The sequence below is a fragment of the Ictalurus furcatus genome, chromosome 10 (assembly GCF_023375685.1).
Source record: "Ictalurus furcatus strain D&B chromosome 10, Billie_1.0, whole genome shotgun sequence".
NCBI lineage: Eukaryota > Metazoa > Chordata > Actinopteri > Siluriformes > Ictaluridae > Ictalurus > Ictalurus furcatus.
In genome coordinates, this window is record NC_071264.1 from 12427553 (window position 1) to 12444441 (window position 16889).

General features: G+C 38.9%; 1 protein-coding gene across 1 annotated transcript in view; it reads right to left on the minus strand.

The window, feature by feature from the left end:
- Window positions 1–1419: 1419 nt before the first annotated feature.
- kcnh1b (potassium voltage-gated channel, subfamily H (eag-related), member 1b) overlaps window positions 1420–16889 on the minus strand; it is a 48756-nt gene continuing 33286 nt past the window's right edge. The window contains exon 11 of the mRNA XM_053634796.1: window positions 1420–8078. Coding sequence (XP_053490771.1) covers window positions 7206–8078 — 873 coding nt within the window. The 3' untranslated portion in view covers window positions 1420–7205. The remainder of the gene's footprint in view (window positions 8079–16889) is intronic.

The window sequence follows — 16889 nt, forward strand, 5'->3', positions numbered from 1 at the left end:
GCACCCATGCTGCTGATTTGTCCACCTCTGAATTATCTAAAGAACAATTTGTTTTAGATAGTTTTATATATCAATTGTGAGACTCTAATAATCTAAAGAAGTTAATAAGATGTAGACAGCCTAAAATAAGACCTTTCAGTGTCAAGGTTAGGACCTGAAATGAACCTTTGTGTAAAGTTTACCTTTCCATGAATGTAATTAAGGGAGCCTTAATACTGTGATAATTAGAGACAGAGAGAGACGCAGGTGATTAGTACGAGACATAAACTCTCAGTGTAATAAGATGTCTGCCCTAGAACCCTCGGCAGATGAGAAAGGCTCAGAGGCCTTAATCAGATTACTGCCATCAGAGAAAATAGAGCTACTTAAACTGCCCTGGTAATCACACAAGAACAGGGCAAGTGCAGAGACATATGCAGTGCACCTGTTAGTGGGTGCATAAATTCAGGTTTAAATGCTGTTGAATTCTCAAATCAAAAGGTGTGGATTCTATAACAGTACAGCTCTGACAGTAGTTCCGGCTTTAACATAAATGATAGGATTATATTAATATGCTCATTCTAATACATTATTGTTTCTATAGTAACAAGTTCACAAAGACTTATATTGTGGACGTTATAAGTTATTAGTTGTTATTTAAGACCAAAAAAATGTCTAATCCTTGATATGAAGCTTTCTGTTAGGAGACGTCTGTGTCAAATTTATGGAAGGAGTCTCCATTGTCAGTATTTTGGGAAATGGTCTGCATTTATATAGCGTTTTTATTTTTTTATTTTTTAAACCTTAGCTGTTCCAAAGCGCTTTACACTGGTTCTCATTCACCCATTCACACACACACACACACCAATGGTAGCAGAGCTGCCATGCAAGGTGCTAACTTGCCATCAGGAGCAACATGGGGTTCAGTGTCTTACCCAAGGACACTTCGGCATGTGGAGTCATGCGGGCCGGGAATCGAACCACCAACCCTACGATTAGTGGACAACCCGTTCTACCACCTGAGCCACAGTTGCCCATTTTGTAACAGTCAGTAAGTTTTTCACCTCAGGAATATCTTCAGGGTGGAGGAGTTTGCATTTTTTGGTTTCTCTGTAAACAAGCTACTGTATATTTTTTGTCTTATTTGCTTCAAGAGAGAGGCTGGTAAGGGGACTACTGTTTGTAACGTAAGCGATAACAGGAACTAACTTGTTTGATTTTCATTAACATTAAATGTACCTATAAATGGTTAAAAAAATTAATGGAGTGACGTTTCGTTCATTAATAAATTAAAAATTGTAATGTTTATTTATTTTTTTCATTTTTAAATAGCTGTGATATAAGCAGAAAAACATACTTGGGGTTGTGATGTGTTATTCCTCATGTATTACCTCATCGCTGTATTCCATAGCATAAAATGACTTGTGTCGGGAGTGGATACAGGATTGATATGTTACTCCTTTAATGAACAAATGTCAAGACAATTCCAAAATACAAAATTGTTCATTTGAACATTTGACATTTTGCATGAACAATCCACATCTTTGTGCTTTTGGTTTATACATGTCTAGACAGGTGAATGAGAGCAGAAAAAAAAATAAAAGGATAAAGTGAGAGTGACATTATTCTTTATCAACAACACTGGAATGTATCACTGAATAAGGAGTGTGGAAAATGAAGCAGTGTTTGAGCTGCAAGAGAAGAATGCCATTCCTTTTCCATTTCACTGGGTAAAAATGCTCGTAAGGTCATGCTAAATTGATCTTTTGTAACAATTCAGTCTCATGTAGAGTGAAATCTTCAACTTGCAATACAATGGCTTTTGAAAACACACCAAAGTGCAAGTCAGCTGTCTTTGGGTCTTTGGGTTTATTAACTGACAGTGTGGCATATTTCTTTAACTGATCTACAGTCTATAATGCCTACAATATGTTTACAGTTTTATCATTCTGCTGTGAAAAATACAAGTGGACATTTTACGCTCTGCTACAAACATTTCCTGAAACATACCTGTATATTAAAATAATTCTTTAAGATTTCTTTCATGAAACTAAACCAAACAGTTTCACATTCTTAAACATTGCTTTTTAAAACAGTAGCTCTCAGGTTGAGGGGTCTTTGGATAGCTAATACTCTTATATTCTTAAGAAGGCGTTCTACTGGAAAGCCTCACTGATAAGTTGGACAACTTGGACAAGCCTAAGAACTCTATGTTTAATCTCCTTTTTATTTCCCTAAGAGTGTACTGTACTGCACAGTTCCACGATTTCCCCACTTTAACACACTCATGATCATGTAAACAGTCATGTGACGAGCTCTGCGTTCCAGCACTGTTTAACACTCCCTTGCTGACTTCCACTTCCATTTCCTCTTGAAGGACTCCCCACATCCATTAAAGGCTGTTTAAATACTTTATGGCATCTTGGCAGCCCGAGTGATCAAGTTTAGATAGTGGTAGACTTCAGGAGTAGCTCGCATGATGCAATCCTTTTTAAAATGCCAAAGACATTAAGGACAGTGTTGTATACAGATTGTAAGAGTATAACAACTAACATTTTGTGCTGTTGCAAACTGTGTTCATGTTTGACCATCACACTTTATACATTTAGCAACTGTAATAAGATCGAGGTGGCAGTATGTACTGTTTTGTGCTTCTGCCTAATTGCATGTGCATTCACAGGAGTCAATGGGTAGAGATGAGTATTATAACAAACCACCTTTAACGATTAATTAAGACTGATTACTGACATTGTGACTATTTAACACACATCAAAAGCTGGTGTTATTTCCAGAAAGAGAGCATTTAAAACGTAACTGGCAATGATCAATAAAAGTCTGTGGTGAGCGTACTGTCTGCCAGGTCACATTATTATACACATTATACATTTATTGGAGGAAGTCCAATCCAATTTGGAGCCCAAGACCAAAAAGAAGCTCTCGGGCACTGTTCCCTTTCTGGCTTCAGGTTTGTTCCAGCTTGCTGCAGCTGAGATGTAATAAAATTAAACATGAATTTTCCAATATTATACTGTTTCCAAATGAATTCAGAGTGGTAGACACAACTCCTGTTCATTTATTTCCAGATGTTCAGCTTGTTAAGACTTAATAACAAATGCTGCAGCAGAATATATCAGATTCATACGTTTATTCTCCGACAGGAAAACTTGCTGAAAATGGGTTTATAATATGGGTTTATATGGGTTTGCAGCAGTCACATGTTAATTAGGGAAGGTGCATTTGTGTTCATTTGCAGTCACGGTCTTAGTCACCCTCTACGCTTGCTACACTTACTGTATGCGTCACTAAAACGTCTAGAATTGGTCTCTATTAATAAGTTTGGCCCTGAACGATTCAAAAATGCATTATTAAAAAACATTGTATCGGATTTAGTGTCGTTAGCATTCGAATTGTGTTTTACATTGTTTCCATCTGACACCTCACATATCTCGGCCAGACATTTCTTTGCCAGCTTTATAACAAGTTGGCTAGTTAGTTAATACAACTCTATATACACTGGTGGGCCATAACATTAAAACCATAGACAGGTGACATGAATAACATTAATTATCTCATTACAGTGGCAGAAAGTGAACAGTCAGTTCTTGAAGTTGATGTGTTGACGTACCACCTACCTAAACACTGTTACAGACCAAGTACACCCCTTCATGGCAAGGGTATTCCCTAATGGCAGTGGCCTCTTTCAGCAGGATAATGCACTCTGCCACGGTGCAAAAATTGTTCAGGAATGGTTTGAGGAACATGACAAAGAGTTCAAGGTGTTGACTTGGCCTCAAAATTGCCCAGATCTCAATCTGATTGTCTGTGGGATGTGCTGGACAAACACATCTGATCCATGGAGGCACCACCTCACAACTTACAGGACTTAAAGGATCTGCTGCTAACTTCTTGGAGCCAGATACCACAGCACACCTTCAGACAGCTGCGGACTGGCAACAAAAAGCAGCCAGGGAATTTGCTGATTCGTTCAAGCGGCCCCAAATTGATACACCAAATTTGAACCGACACAACATGTTTCTTGATCAATGAATCATTAATTAAAAAAAAAAAATCCCAATCTGTTTATTTGTATTGTTTGTGTTAAACTAATATGTAAAACGACGAAACAACAAATTGAAGCAAAAATTGGACTTCCTCAAAACTTTCCCTGTCTGACTCAGGTTCACCTGTTTGTTAAAATGCATCATTTGGGCTGTCTGAGCATCAAATATTGTTGTATTCATTAAATTCATGAAGAATAGTCCAACCCTGACACAGCCAAATACATATGTGGTGTATTATGCAACATACTTGCCATTCATTCTATTTCTTGTAATGCAACAATAAATAACTTGAATGAAGTAGTCCAACCTGATCATATGATCACAGTCACAATAACATTCAATAGTGCACTTCTAATTGGATCTGTGCTGGTTCCTGCAAACTCCTCCTCCATCCTTTCCCGTTCTTGTTCAGAGCAGTTTACCTGTTTGTTTAGATTGTAGAGTAAGTATTTAACAAATCATTTTTAATTGCTGGCCTTGCTATCAAATATTATATGCTTTATAGGCTATAATGTGAAAAAAGAACTGATGAGTAGTACTAATATGAACTGCCCGAGTGGTAGATACTTTCAGTTGTGATGGCAATTGCTACCTTCTATTACGGGTTGCACCAGCCGTGTTGCTGCAGCTATGATGACCTATTGAATATCTGTATATAGGCTGTATAATGCCAGGGTTGGGGAAAAAAAGACCGGCCATCACAAGACCGGAAAATTCCCGAACTTCCCAATGGCCAGTCCGTGCCTGCCTTCAGACGTCTTGTGAAGTTCATGCCTCGACAGTTCAGAGCTGTTTTGGCGGCACAAGGGGGGCCTACACAATATTAAGCAGGTGGTTTTAATGTTATGGCTGAGAAACTGAGAATGCAATTCACAAAGGAAGCTACTTCAACTCAGTGCTTGAAGTGGGACTTACAATGTTTTTCTCTTTTAAGTGCATACGTTTTTATAGAAACATTTCTCAAGCTCTCAATACTCTGCTTTACTCATACTCAGCCACAGAAACAAATGGACTTCTCTGATTAGTGATTGCATTTCAGTGTGGCACTACTTCTACACACTGATGAAAATGAAATGCAGTGAAATAGGGAATTGCATTCAATGATGACACAAAGTCATTGCTTTTTAATATTAAAAGCAATCATCTGCTAATTCTTCTTCACTGAGAGGTCAAGTGACGAGAGAGCAGTGCAATGAATTTTTTGCTTTTCAGTGTAACGTTTTCTGTATGTAGGCTAATAAAATGCAACAGTTTGTGCATTCTATTTAAAGTTGTTTTTTTTCACCATTGGGATTGCTTAAAGGGTCTTTAACTGTTTTTAAATTAGATTTAGCTGAACTGCACAGTGAAATGCAATGAAGCCCTGTGGATTGTTTTTAAAAGTGGATTACATTCACGTTAGTGTTTAGTCCTTAGAGATATCAAGTGATGTAAGAGTAATACAACAGTGGTTTTGCTTTTCAGTGTGGTATGTAATATGTCACTATTGAAAAGCAATATTGTATTGTATTTCATGTTTTATTTTTTTCACTGGTGTGATTGCTTTATACTCTGGCACAGAATTCTTCTCCATAAAAAAGTACAGACTTTTATTTCAATCACTTCAAGCCCTGCTTGTTGCTTCTTCCTTGCAAATGTATTTCTATTGGAATCTACTCCACCATCCTTTTGGTACTGCAAAGGAATATTAAATACTGTATTGGAATGCAGAGCTGGTATGTTATGAACAGTTAACACTATGTGGTGTGCTATGCAGTGATTCACCTATAGTTGTGAATGAAACATTTCAAATGTACAATTCAAAAGTAACTGTTGAATATATCTCAGTCAAAAGTAATAAAAAATCAACAAACTGATAAATACACTTGATCTTCATTTGATGCAAACATATTAATCATTATATAAAACTGCTCTAGATAGACTTTAAGTGCAAAATTAGCATTTTTCCGAAAGCACTTAACTTTTTAGAACTGGAAATCAATATACAAATACAACCTTGAATTTGATAACAGAAAATAATGCATTTGAAAATAGTTATTTGAAAACCAAAATGATATACTGTATAAAAGCACAGAAGTGCATTGAGAGTACATATAGTGGGTGGTGGGGGCGGATTTGACAGACAGAAAGCATGTTGATTGTGTTAGCATGTTAAAAAAGACTGAGTGCATAATTACAAATAACATGCGTATTTATCGTGACTAAGCTAAACCTGATCCATGCATAGTTTCATTTCTGTTACCACCAGAGCATGCTCTTCAAAAAAGATATAATCATCATATTGCTTATACGCCTTATTATTTACTTGAATTAACTAATTAAACTGAATTAATAGTGCATCTCAGATATTTGATATTTTCAAAACATGTTCAAGTATATTTTTAGATGGGCCTATTAAATGTGAGTTGTAAAACAAATTCGGTCCAATTTTCAACATTTTTGAATATTTGATCAAATGATGTTGCTCTTTTTGTCTATATGTTGTCATACAAACAAAAATCTAAAGTAACCATATAATTCACACTTCAGAATGGCATTTGTAATGTCTTTCTCTTGGAGGTTTTACAGGTCACAAGACAATACCACTTCTTACTGTATATTCCACTATTGACCCTGAAATCTTGTTTGTTGTTTTCTATTAAAAAAATATTTCAAAAAGATATCTGCCATGCATTAACCATTTGACAATGAATGACATTCATTTTTGTAACAGTGAAATTATTTTGTGAAAAATATTTTTTTCTTAATATTGCCTTCTTAACAATTCAGGTCCAACTGACAACAAAATGCATGAAGTAGTAAAGCAAAGATGCTGAAATTAAATGATATCTTGCATCGTTCCTAAAACAAGTGAAAAAATATGTCTAAAGCTGAAAAAATATATGATTTGATATTTTAACCAAAGGTTAACAGTTGTTTTACATTGTATGGATGAATAGCCCTGTAGATCCTTCTACAGACATAATGCCAATCAACAATGGCAAAAGAAAATGAAGGCCACATCTCAGTAAATAACTAGCATGACCTTCCACACATCCCATTTGAAGAACACTTGTATAGATTTGAATGCTAAAATTGAACCATTTCAGCACTCACCCACATGGATCACATCTCCAAAAACACAATTACAGTGTTAAAACCACACCTTATTCACAGAGCGCTTGTTTACGAGAACATGTCGTTATCCTTGTCTGAGTTTGGAGTCCCAGGTTGTGATATTTCGTACAGGTGTGAGCATCCTGAAGTCTTTCTTTCTTTGAGCAGTTGCAGCATCTCAGCTAGTTGTGCCTCCAGGACTGCTATGCGGTTGCTCAAGTAGTGGATGTCGCCTCTCAGCTCCTGCTTTAGCTCCAACAAAGAACCCTGCAGGTTGTGTTCAGGAATGGGATAGAAAGCTCGCTTCCCCTCAGCCTGCATGGGGCTCCGTTCCTGAGGGGTTCGGACACTCCCTTCCCCGACGTTGTCCAGTCGCAGGTCGCTCTTCGTGATGCCGCTGTCACAGGAGTCTGTCTTCTTCAGTGACAGCTCTTCTTGTAACTTAGTTCTGTCTGGAAGGGTCTCCATGGACTCAGCTTTGGAAACAGCATTCCAGGAGAGATCCGCCTTCACTGTGGCTTCCTTAAACCGACCCCAACCTTTGGCTTTGGTAGGTTCAGTGGATTTACTTCCCGTTTTGTTGCCATTGTGGCCAACAGGAGCATGAAGTTTGGCTTGGATTGAGGTCCTTGTAGCAGTGTCTGAAGAAGCTGAGGAGGAAGCAACATCAGGTGTGGCAGGGCTCTCGGTCACTGTGACGATACTGGTTGTAGCGTTGGATTTATGGACCATAGTCTTCTCCATGAGGACAGAACCTCTCTCTATGTCCACTTCTCCCTGATCAGCTCGCTCTGCTGCCAGCCGAGCCTCCTTCTGCTGACGGAAACGCTGGAAAAGACGCCGCACTGGATGATCTGGAGGAAGGTTGAGTGGGGCTTCATCCTTCCTTTTCCGCATCTCCTCTTCCTCACGCTTCACATCACTGATCTTGCGGAAGACTATCTGTAGGGTGAAATTAAAATAGGAAAAGATCAGCATACCATTGTTCTGTTGTTTACATGTTTTAAAGTCAAATACAAGTGGGCCATTGGTGTAGCAGGTAGCATTGCCACCACACAAGTCCAGACAGTTACCCCTGAGCTCAGGTTACTCTCTATGTGGAATTTCTGTGCCTGTTCTCCCTGTGTCTGAATTGGTTTCCTCCAGATTCTCCAGTTGTTTCCATCCTCCCAAAAGCCTAACTAAAGGTGTGAAGGAGTGTGTGAATGTGTGTGTGTGCACTGCAATGGAATTGCATCTCATCAAGGATGCCATCCACCTTGTTCCCGATGTTCCCAGAATAGGCTCCGAATCCACTGCGACCCTGACCAGGATAATGTGGATACTAAAGATGAATGAATGAATGCATGAATAATGTACAGATTTAACTGCACCCTTGCTAAATTGACTGAGAAAGCCATCTCAATTGCAGTCATTTTAAAAAATATATGCTTGTTTTTGGTCAGTTGTGACTTGTAACTTCCTGAATTATCTGCACCATAGTTGGGGCTTTAACCCAAATAGCCACAGCATCGTCACACTCATTCTAAAGCATATGAGATGGTGATCTGATTTAAATGAACATCATGTTATCAGTGCACATGCCCAGTAGTGGTGGTGTTCTTGCACAAGTCTAAACCATTAGAAAGCCATATAAACAAAAGAAAAAAGCTGTTTCTTGTCATCTAGTGGCACAGTAAATTATGATTTATTTTAGACATATACCTAGATGGTGTTTCCTAACTAGGTACTGACTGTTATCTTTAGTTGAATACTGTATATGTATGTTCCAAAGCAAAGCATTATGGGCTTCCTAGTTATGATGGACCTCTCAAGCTCTCAGAGTGAAACAGTGCATATTAAGCCAACAGCCATAAAGGATCATAAGAAGAATGGGTTGGGATATGTTAAAACTTGTACTTTCCCCTGCAGCAAGCTGTGGCGATCATCTACATATAATCTTACAGATCATATTTTCTATTCACCAATTCAGCAACGTAAAGGATGGAACTAACAACTGAAAAATGTATCTCTATTTATCTACAAAAACATGCATTTAAATGTCTTGCAACAGGACCAAAAAGGTTGGGAAAACCAAAAGAAAGAAATTACAGTTTTGTCAAATCGGTATAACATCTCGCAGTGTGTGAGAGTGTGCGAGTGAGTGAGTGTGTGTGAGTCTGTGTGTGTGTGTGAGTGTTTGGGGGTGGGTGGGTGGGGATTAAAACAGACAGTATTTAAAAGCTAGAGGTTGAAGATATATGTTTGTGTCTATCACATTCATTGCTGGAATATAAAATCCTGTACTGATATTTTGAGTTTTGTTGAGTAAGTAATAAATATATCATGGCATGTTATACGAAAAATAACCAACAATGGGATAGTGTGATGTGGCCTGACAGAGTTACTGTTACTACCCCAAAGCTGATTATTTTCTAATAACAGCTCATACTGATGTCATTTCTTCCTCTCTACCACAGTAATGTCCCGATTACAATTTTGAATGTATTAATGAACAGCACATCATGGTTCTATCCATTTATTTATTAATGTTATGAAACATCCAAAAACATGATATTTCCTGTTATCACTTACATTCAGTGCCTCACAAAGCCATATCAACTATTAAATTTACTATTACAACTAAATTTGCTCACTTGGCTGACACGTTTATCCAAAGCAACTTACAGTTGAGCAGGTGAAGGTTATGGGTCTTTCTCAAGGACCCAACCATGGTAGCTTGGTGGTCCAAGGATTTGAACTCACAACCTTCTTATATGCAGCTCAGAGCCTTAACCACTGATCTACCATGTCCCTTGCTAAATAACAACAATAATGTATTAGAATGAGCGCATTAATGTAAACCAGTGATTTGACTTACAGCCAGAACTACTGTTAAAGTTGCTGTTATAGAAAATAAATCAACATTGTGATAAGGAAGGAACATCTGTGAAACCTAATATACTAAATATCTTTTTGGTACCAATTACATATTACTTTAATCTACCTAATTTTGTCCAAGCAATTGCACTCAATTGTACATTTAAGCTTTCCTTTTCTCAGTTGGTACTCAAAGTGGGATTTGGATTGTAGTGTTCATGCTAGTGTGTTTAATTCTGACTAGCCAGGAGGAAGCACAGGGGCACCCAGAACTTCACTCTGTATAAAGAAGTCTTAATTTAGCTGTCTCCTACCCTAGTTATAAAGTGAGGCTAAGCACACTTTATTTTTTTTAAAACACACATACAAAAGTAATACAAATCTTGTGTTCAGAGACGACTTATTAAAAGTTACAATCTTATTATCAGTTCGTGTAATATGGGAGTTTCTAGATTTGTTGACTAGCAGTTCAGCATTGAGAACATTGTGAATGTGACAAATAGAAAGTTACAGTATTTAGTATTTATCTTTCAGGATAACATAAGGGGATACAAGTTTGGTTTCAGCAAGGACTTGATGATCATTAGTTTCACTGGAAATCATATGATTATAACTGAAAATGGGACATTTGCGTCAGACTCCGTCTCTCCGTCCCATCTGTTCACCCTCCTTACGATGGTGTGTTCAGTTTATGAATGCAGAGGCAGGGCTCTTGTGTTAATGAGGTTTGTGTATTCATTATCTCCTGCCCAGGGAACGACTCAAGCAGGCTTTGCTTAGCCCAGAGGTGGCACTCAGGTGCACCACCAACAGATCTGCTTATACATGGTCAGGGTGTGCAAACACAAATGAACTATTCGATTTTCTAGGCCATGGAATCAGCATCCTTAAACTGTTATAAACGGTCTACTTCATTTCGTCCTAAGGGCGTGCAAAATTTTGCACTCAATTGTACATCCGGACTCTGAGGATAACACTGAATTTAAATGGGACACGGCAGCTTTTCTTTGCTAAGTTGCCATTAGCCTAAGTGATATTAGGTTCTTTACTGGGACTCTCATATTTCACCAGCATCAGGGCTAAAGATGATCAAGTGGAGGGTCAGTTCAGACAATCGGCTGGCATTTTTAAGCTGCTGAAATGGCAGCAAGAGGTTACAGCTCAGTGTGTGTTATTACATTCAGCACTAAATTCTTCCTAACACTACAAGTACATACTGTACTCCAGACCGTATAGCTTATTATGCGCTCTCTTTCAGGTCCATTTTTTATGCCTGACCACTGTATTTTATCTAAAAGAATTTCTTTGAATCGACATATCCTTGGATTAGTAGTCAGCTCATATTTATTAGGCTACATGTTAATCTGTTGAGAATAGTCAGTGGTTTGTTTGTTTTTCTGGGGGTTTTTTTCTTCAGTGACTAGACATCTTGGAGCCAGGGATCAGAGCAGGTAATTTCATGGGTAATAGTCCATCATAATAATAGAAAGCAAAATTGCTTTTCAGGTTTTGAAGCGAGCACTGTCCTTCAAAGATTTGATTCCTTCACTATAGTACATAAAGGATCATTAAAGGAACTGTTAAAATGACTTGAAGTGAAACCTGCCTGTTGATTTTCCTGTGACAAAAGATTTCACTTTCAGCATTGATGAAGAAAAGCAAGTAACTAAGCACAAAAAGACAAGAATGATGCAAATAAAACAGAAGGACTTTCACTTAAATGTTGTAATCATAAAACACATCTAGATTTTTGATGAATATTCATTAGCTAAGATGGAATACATTGTACAAATACCATTAAATCAGCAACACTATTCAACAGATCCAGTATTCGATAATTGTTATAATTAGAAGGACATACCATGACATCATACACATTTGTATTCCCCTCACGTTCCAGGTGAAAAACCTTCTCTGAACCTGAATCAGTAACAATTTTTATGAAGTCCATAATCATAAATCACTACCTCTGTTTGTACTTTTTTTGTACTTTGGTAACGATTCCTTGAAATAATTTTTTATAAACTCTAATATTGCCTCATAAAGCTTTAAACATGTGCTATAAATAATTCCTTGCTAAGTTACATTCATTTTGTAACACATGTCACTATTCATTATAAAGACATGATGTACTGCCGAAACTTTTTAAATAATAATAACCTGTGAATTTATTCATAATTCTAACATTTATTAATTAAGAGTCAGTGGGATCAACAACTATCCTAAGACCTATAATCAGAAACTTTCGACTTTTTACAGAGATATAAAAGAGCATAAGAATATAGAATAATAATAAAAATATAAGTGTTAAGGAAGACTGTTATTAAGAATGAAAAGCATAACTAAGAACTGGAAGAAATAAAGACAGCCAAAGTGAGAAGAAGAAAATAACTTTTTTTTAAAAAATCCTTTAAAAATCCTTAGAGGCATGTGGACTGTCCACATATCACATTCATAAATAAAATATTGGTTGTTTTACTATACTATACAATTAGAAATGAAATCAGAAACGCACAAATTAATTGTCTGTCAGTCAAACGAACTATTGTTAGTTTGTCGACCTTCCACAATTTTTCTGTTCTGCAGTTTTTAAGTCATATCTTTAGGCTCTTAACAGTTTTGCATCTTGCTGATGTTTGCAAGGAGAGCAGGTGTTGTGGACACAGTAGGACAGAGCCATATATTATTTGTACAGGCCAGTCAGGGTCACACACTACACACTGTGCTGTCTGAACACATTAGAGCACTCACACACGCTAACACACTCTGCAGTCTTCACCACAGATCAATAATAAAGAAGCAAGCGGGTTGATGGAGTGAGGATGGATGTGAAAAAGGATAGGAGTGTCCTAAAGAGAGGGGAGAAAGCAAGACGGAGAACAAGAACGAAAAAGAAAACAGCAGTCGGATTCAAAAGCAAGATTTGTCACTGGAAAGCAACGACAAGGAGAGAGAGGGAGCGGGAGAGAGAGATCATGGGTATCATGAAAGTAGAGGATAACGAGAAATGAGAAAGACTTATCATTATACACCTCATAAACCCACTGCTCAGACTCAAGCATATCAGTGTGTAAAGTAAAATATAAAAGTTGATTGTTTTCCTATAAAAAAAAAAACACCTCCCAAACTGTTTTATTCCTCTTATACCACAGCAATCTGCCAACAATGACATTTTAAAATTTTTTATTAAAGAGCAACACATCATACTTTTTGTCCATTTATGATTGCAATTAATGGTTTGGAACGTATGTGGAAATAAGTCCCTTGTACAAGTTGCCTTGTAGCCAGAGCAACTGTCAAAGCTGCTGTGATAGAAAATGAATCAAGAGCTTCTGACCAATCAGTTTTGAGGATTCAACAGCACTATGATGTAAAATCTTTTTTCTTTCAGCTGTGACCGTAGTTCACAGCAGCAGAGGAACCCGCTATTAGACACAGAAGTGTCACGCTGTGCTATGCAGACCTGTGTCTCTTTGCTTGGTTTCTGAAGGTCGTCTATGGTTCTTCTTTCCCACTGATGAGAAACTGTCACAAACGCCAGGGAAGATTCCTCAATTGACCACCGGAGGTCTCACTCGCCCGAGTTCTAACATGGGACCACATTACCCAAGAGCCCAATGGAGTACGTTACCCAAGAGCCCGCATGCGTGGACCGGGCCCCAGTTAACATCAAGGGTTTGGACAGCTTCATTTTGATTACTCAACGTCAATATAAGTCATACTTCAGGTTACCTCAGGTTACCTCACCAAATTCCTCCACATATACTGTCAACAGAATCAATCAGAATGGAGCCGCTTTCTTCCCTGGGCAGAGTATACACAAAACTCAATCCTCAAACCCTCCAGAAAGTTAACACCCTTTCAGTGTGTTCTAGGGTTCCAACCCCCTCTACTCCCATGGTCCGGTGAACTGTCTGAAGTACCCGCAGTGGATGACTGGTTTCGATGCAGTGAAGCAGTTTGGAGCCAAGCTCATGTCCACCTACTGCGGGCCTTTAACAGGGGACAAGCTCAAGCTGACTGCCATCACCGCCCCAGCCCGAACCACGCTCCAGGACAGTGGGTGTGGCTTTCAACCCAAGACCTCTGTCTTTGCTTACCCTGCAAGAAACTCAGTCCCAGGTAAGTGGGTCCTTTCAAAATCTTCAGACAAATCAATCCTGTGTCATATCGCCTCCAATTGCCTGTTATTACCATATCTCTCCCACTTTTCATGTCTCACTGCTGAAACCTGCTGGTGGTCTGAGGGAGGAAGTGGAAGGCAGTGACCCAGGCCCCCCACCCATGACCGTGGATGACGAGGAGGCATATCAAGTGCGAGACCTACTAGACTCCAGACAGCGAGGATGCCAGATCCAATATCTGGTAGACTGGGAGGGGTATGGCCCGGAGAAGAGGTCCTTGTTCAATGCGGGTGATATCCTCGACCCCATTCTCATCGCCAAATTCCACAGGACTCACCTGGAAAGCCCAGCTCCTCGACCTCGGGGTAGACCCTGTCGTCGGATGCGTCCTTGTGTCAGGAGCCGCTTGCAGGGGGGCTCTGTCACGAACAACGGGAAAGATTTCTCAATTGATCACCGGAGGTCTCACTCGCCCGAGTTCTAACACGGGACCACATTACCCAAGAGCCTACTGGACTACATTACCCAAGAGCCCGCCTGTGTGGACTGATTACAGCACACCTATATGCTCATCCTATAGACTATCTAAATCCTGTGTGTTTGCTCATTCTTCACGAAATCTCGTTTGCCTCAGTGGCGGTTCTGAGCATTGTTATTTCTCCTGCCGTTCTATCTAGGTTTAACTCTGTCCAGGTTTATGTTTGGTATTTCTCCATGCAACATTCCTTCAGCTCATGTGTTCTTTTGGACTCTTTTTAGCGCTGTTTATTACCTGCCTCTGATTCCGCTGTTTATACTGATAGCTCTGCATGCAGCTGTCTGTATGTTGAATTGGCCGTGTTGTTAATTCGTATATGGATCCCACTCAACTGAGTCTTCGTTACAGAAACAGAGAAGCTGAGGTTTCAATACGGAAATAAGTGCACACAGTGGGGCCATCAGGGTCCACCACTGGTACACCTGCTTTAACACACAGCAACTGCTTCCTCTTTGGAAATTTTTTAATGGACACAAGTGTGTCTCTTAATATAACATTTACAATATTGTATGTCATCCTGTGTGTGATATGAAGTGAATCATGCAGATATGGGCCAGCAGCTTCAGGTAATGTTCACATCAACCATCAAAATGGAGGCATTTGACCATGGCATGATTGTTCGTGCCAGATGGGCTAGTTTGAGTATTTCTATAACTGCTGATCTTCTGGAATTTTCATGCAGGATAGTCACAAAAGTTTACTCAGAATGGTGAAATAAAGAAAAAATGGCCAGACTGGTTCAAGCTGACAGAAAGTTTACAGTAAATCAGATAACCACTCAAGAATCTCAGAATGCACAACATGTAGAACCTTGAAGCGGATGGGCTACAACAGCAAAAGACCACTTCTGGTTTCACTTCTGTCAGCCAAGAACAGAAAGATGAGGCTGCAGTAGGTACAGGTTCAGCAAAACAGGATGGCTGAAGACTGGAAAAACGTGGCCTGGTCTGATGAATCTCGATTTCTGCTGAGGCATGCTGATGGTTGGGTCAGAGTTTGGCCCAACAGCATGAATCCATGGACCCAACCTGCTTTGTGTAAAAAGTCCAGGCTGGTGGAGGTGGTGTAATGCTGTGGGGAATGTTTTCTTGGCACACTTTTGGCCTGTTAATACCAATCAATCATTGCTGCTGACTATGTGCATCCCTTCATGGCCACAATTTAACCATCTTCTAATGGCTTCTTCCAGCATGATACATGCACCATGTCACAAATCAACAGTCGCATCAAACTGATTTCATGAACATGACAATGAGTTCAGTGTTCTTCAGTGTTCTTCCCAGTCATCAGATCTGAATCCATTAAAACACCTTTTGGATGTGGTAGAGTGGGAGATTCACAGCATGAAAGTGCACCTGAAAAATCTGCAGGAATTGAGTGATACAATCATATCAACTTGGACCAGAGTCTCAATGGAATTTTTCCAACATCTTGTGGACTCCATGCCATGAAGGCTTTGAGGCTGTTTTGAGAGCAAAAGGAGGCCTTACCCAGTATTAGTATAGTGTTCCTAATGAAGTGCTTGGTGAGTGTACATTTGTATGTTTGTAGTAAACTTGGAAAACGTCTAGTTCTTTCAAATTTAGGGTGTTTTTTTTTTGAGTGGTTGTTATTTCACTAATTAGGAAACAATGCACTGACTCCAGGGCTTAATTTGTACTCTGATGTTCAAAAGTGACAGACAGGACGAGGAGGGTGGGGGAAATGGTGACGGACTGTATCATAATTATGAAAGCTGAAAAGAGGTGCAAATTGAATCAGGTGTTGCCTTAAAAGGTCAATTTAATTGTGTATTATTAAATTAATATGACCAGCTGACCTCTACACTAGCTAAGAAACTAAATGTGAACTCTGAACTGAGTCCATATAGCAGATACTCAAAATGCTGTTGGTGAGCCATCATTTCTCTCTTCATATCTCTTTACATGTAACACTTAAGACTTTGGTGTAAGTATACCTAACTCAATATGATTATCCTCTTAAAAAGTGCAGAGGATAATGTCATTGCATCTCTGTTAAGAGGCTTATGGAGGATTTTCTTATCTAAACCAATAAGACTATTACTTTGATGGCAACACAACAGTGCCTACTAATAGGGAAAGTGTGATTACCTTTCCTTAAAATTTACAATATACAAATTTAAAAATAAAAAATCCAGGCACCGTTTAGGCTCTGTGGATAAGAACAGTGATTATTCATCTTACTACAGGTAAAACGGCCTGTCGAGATTTG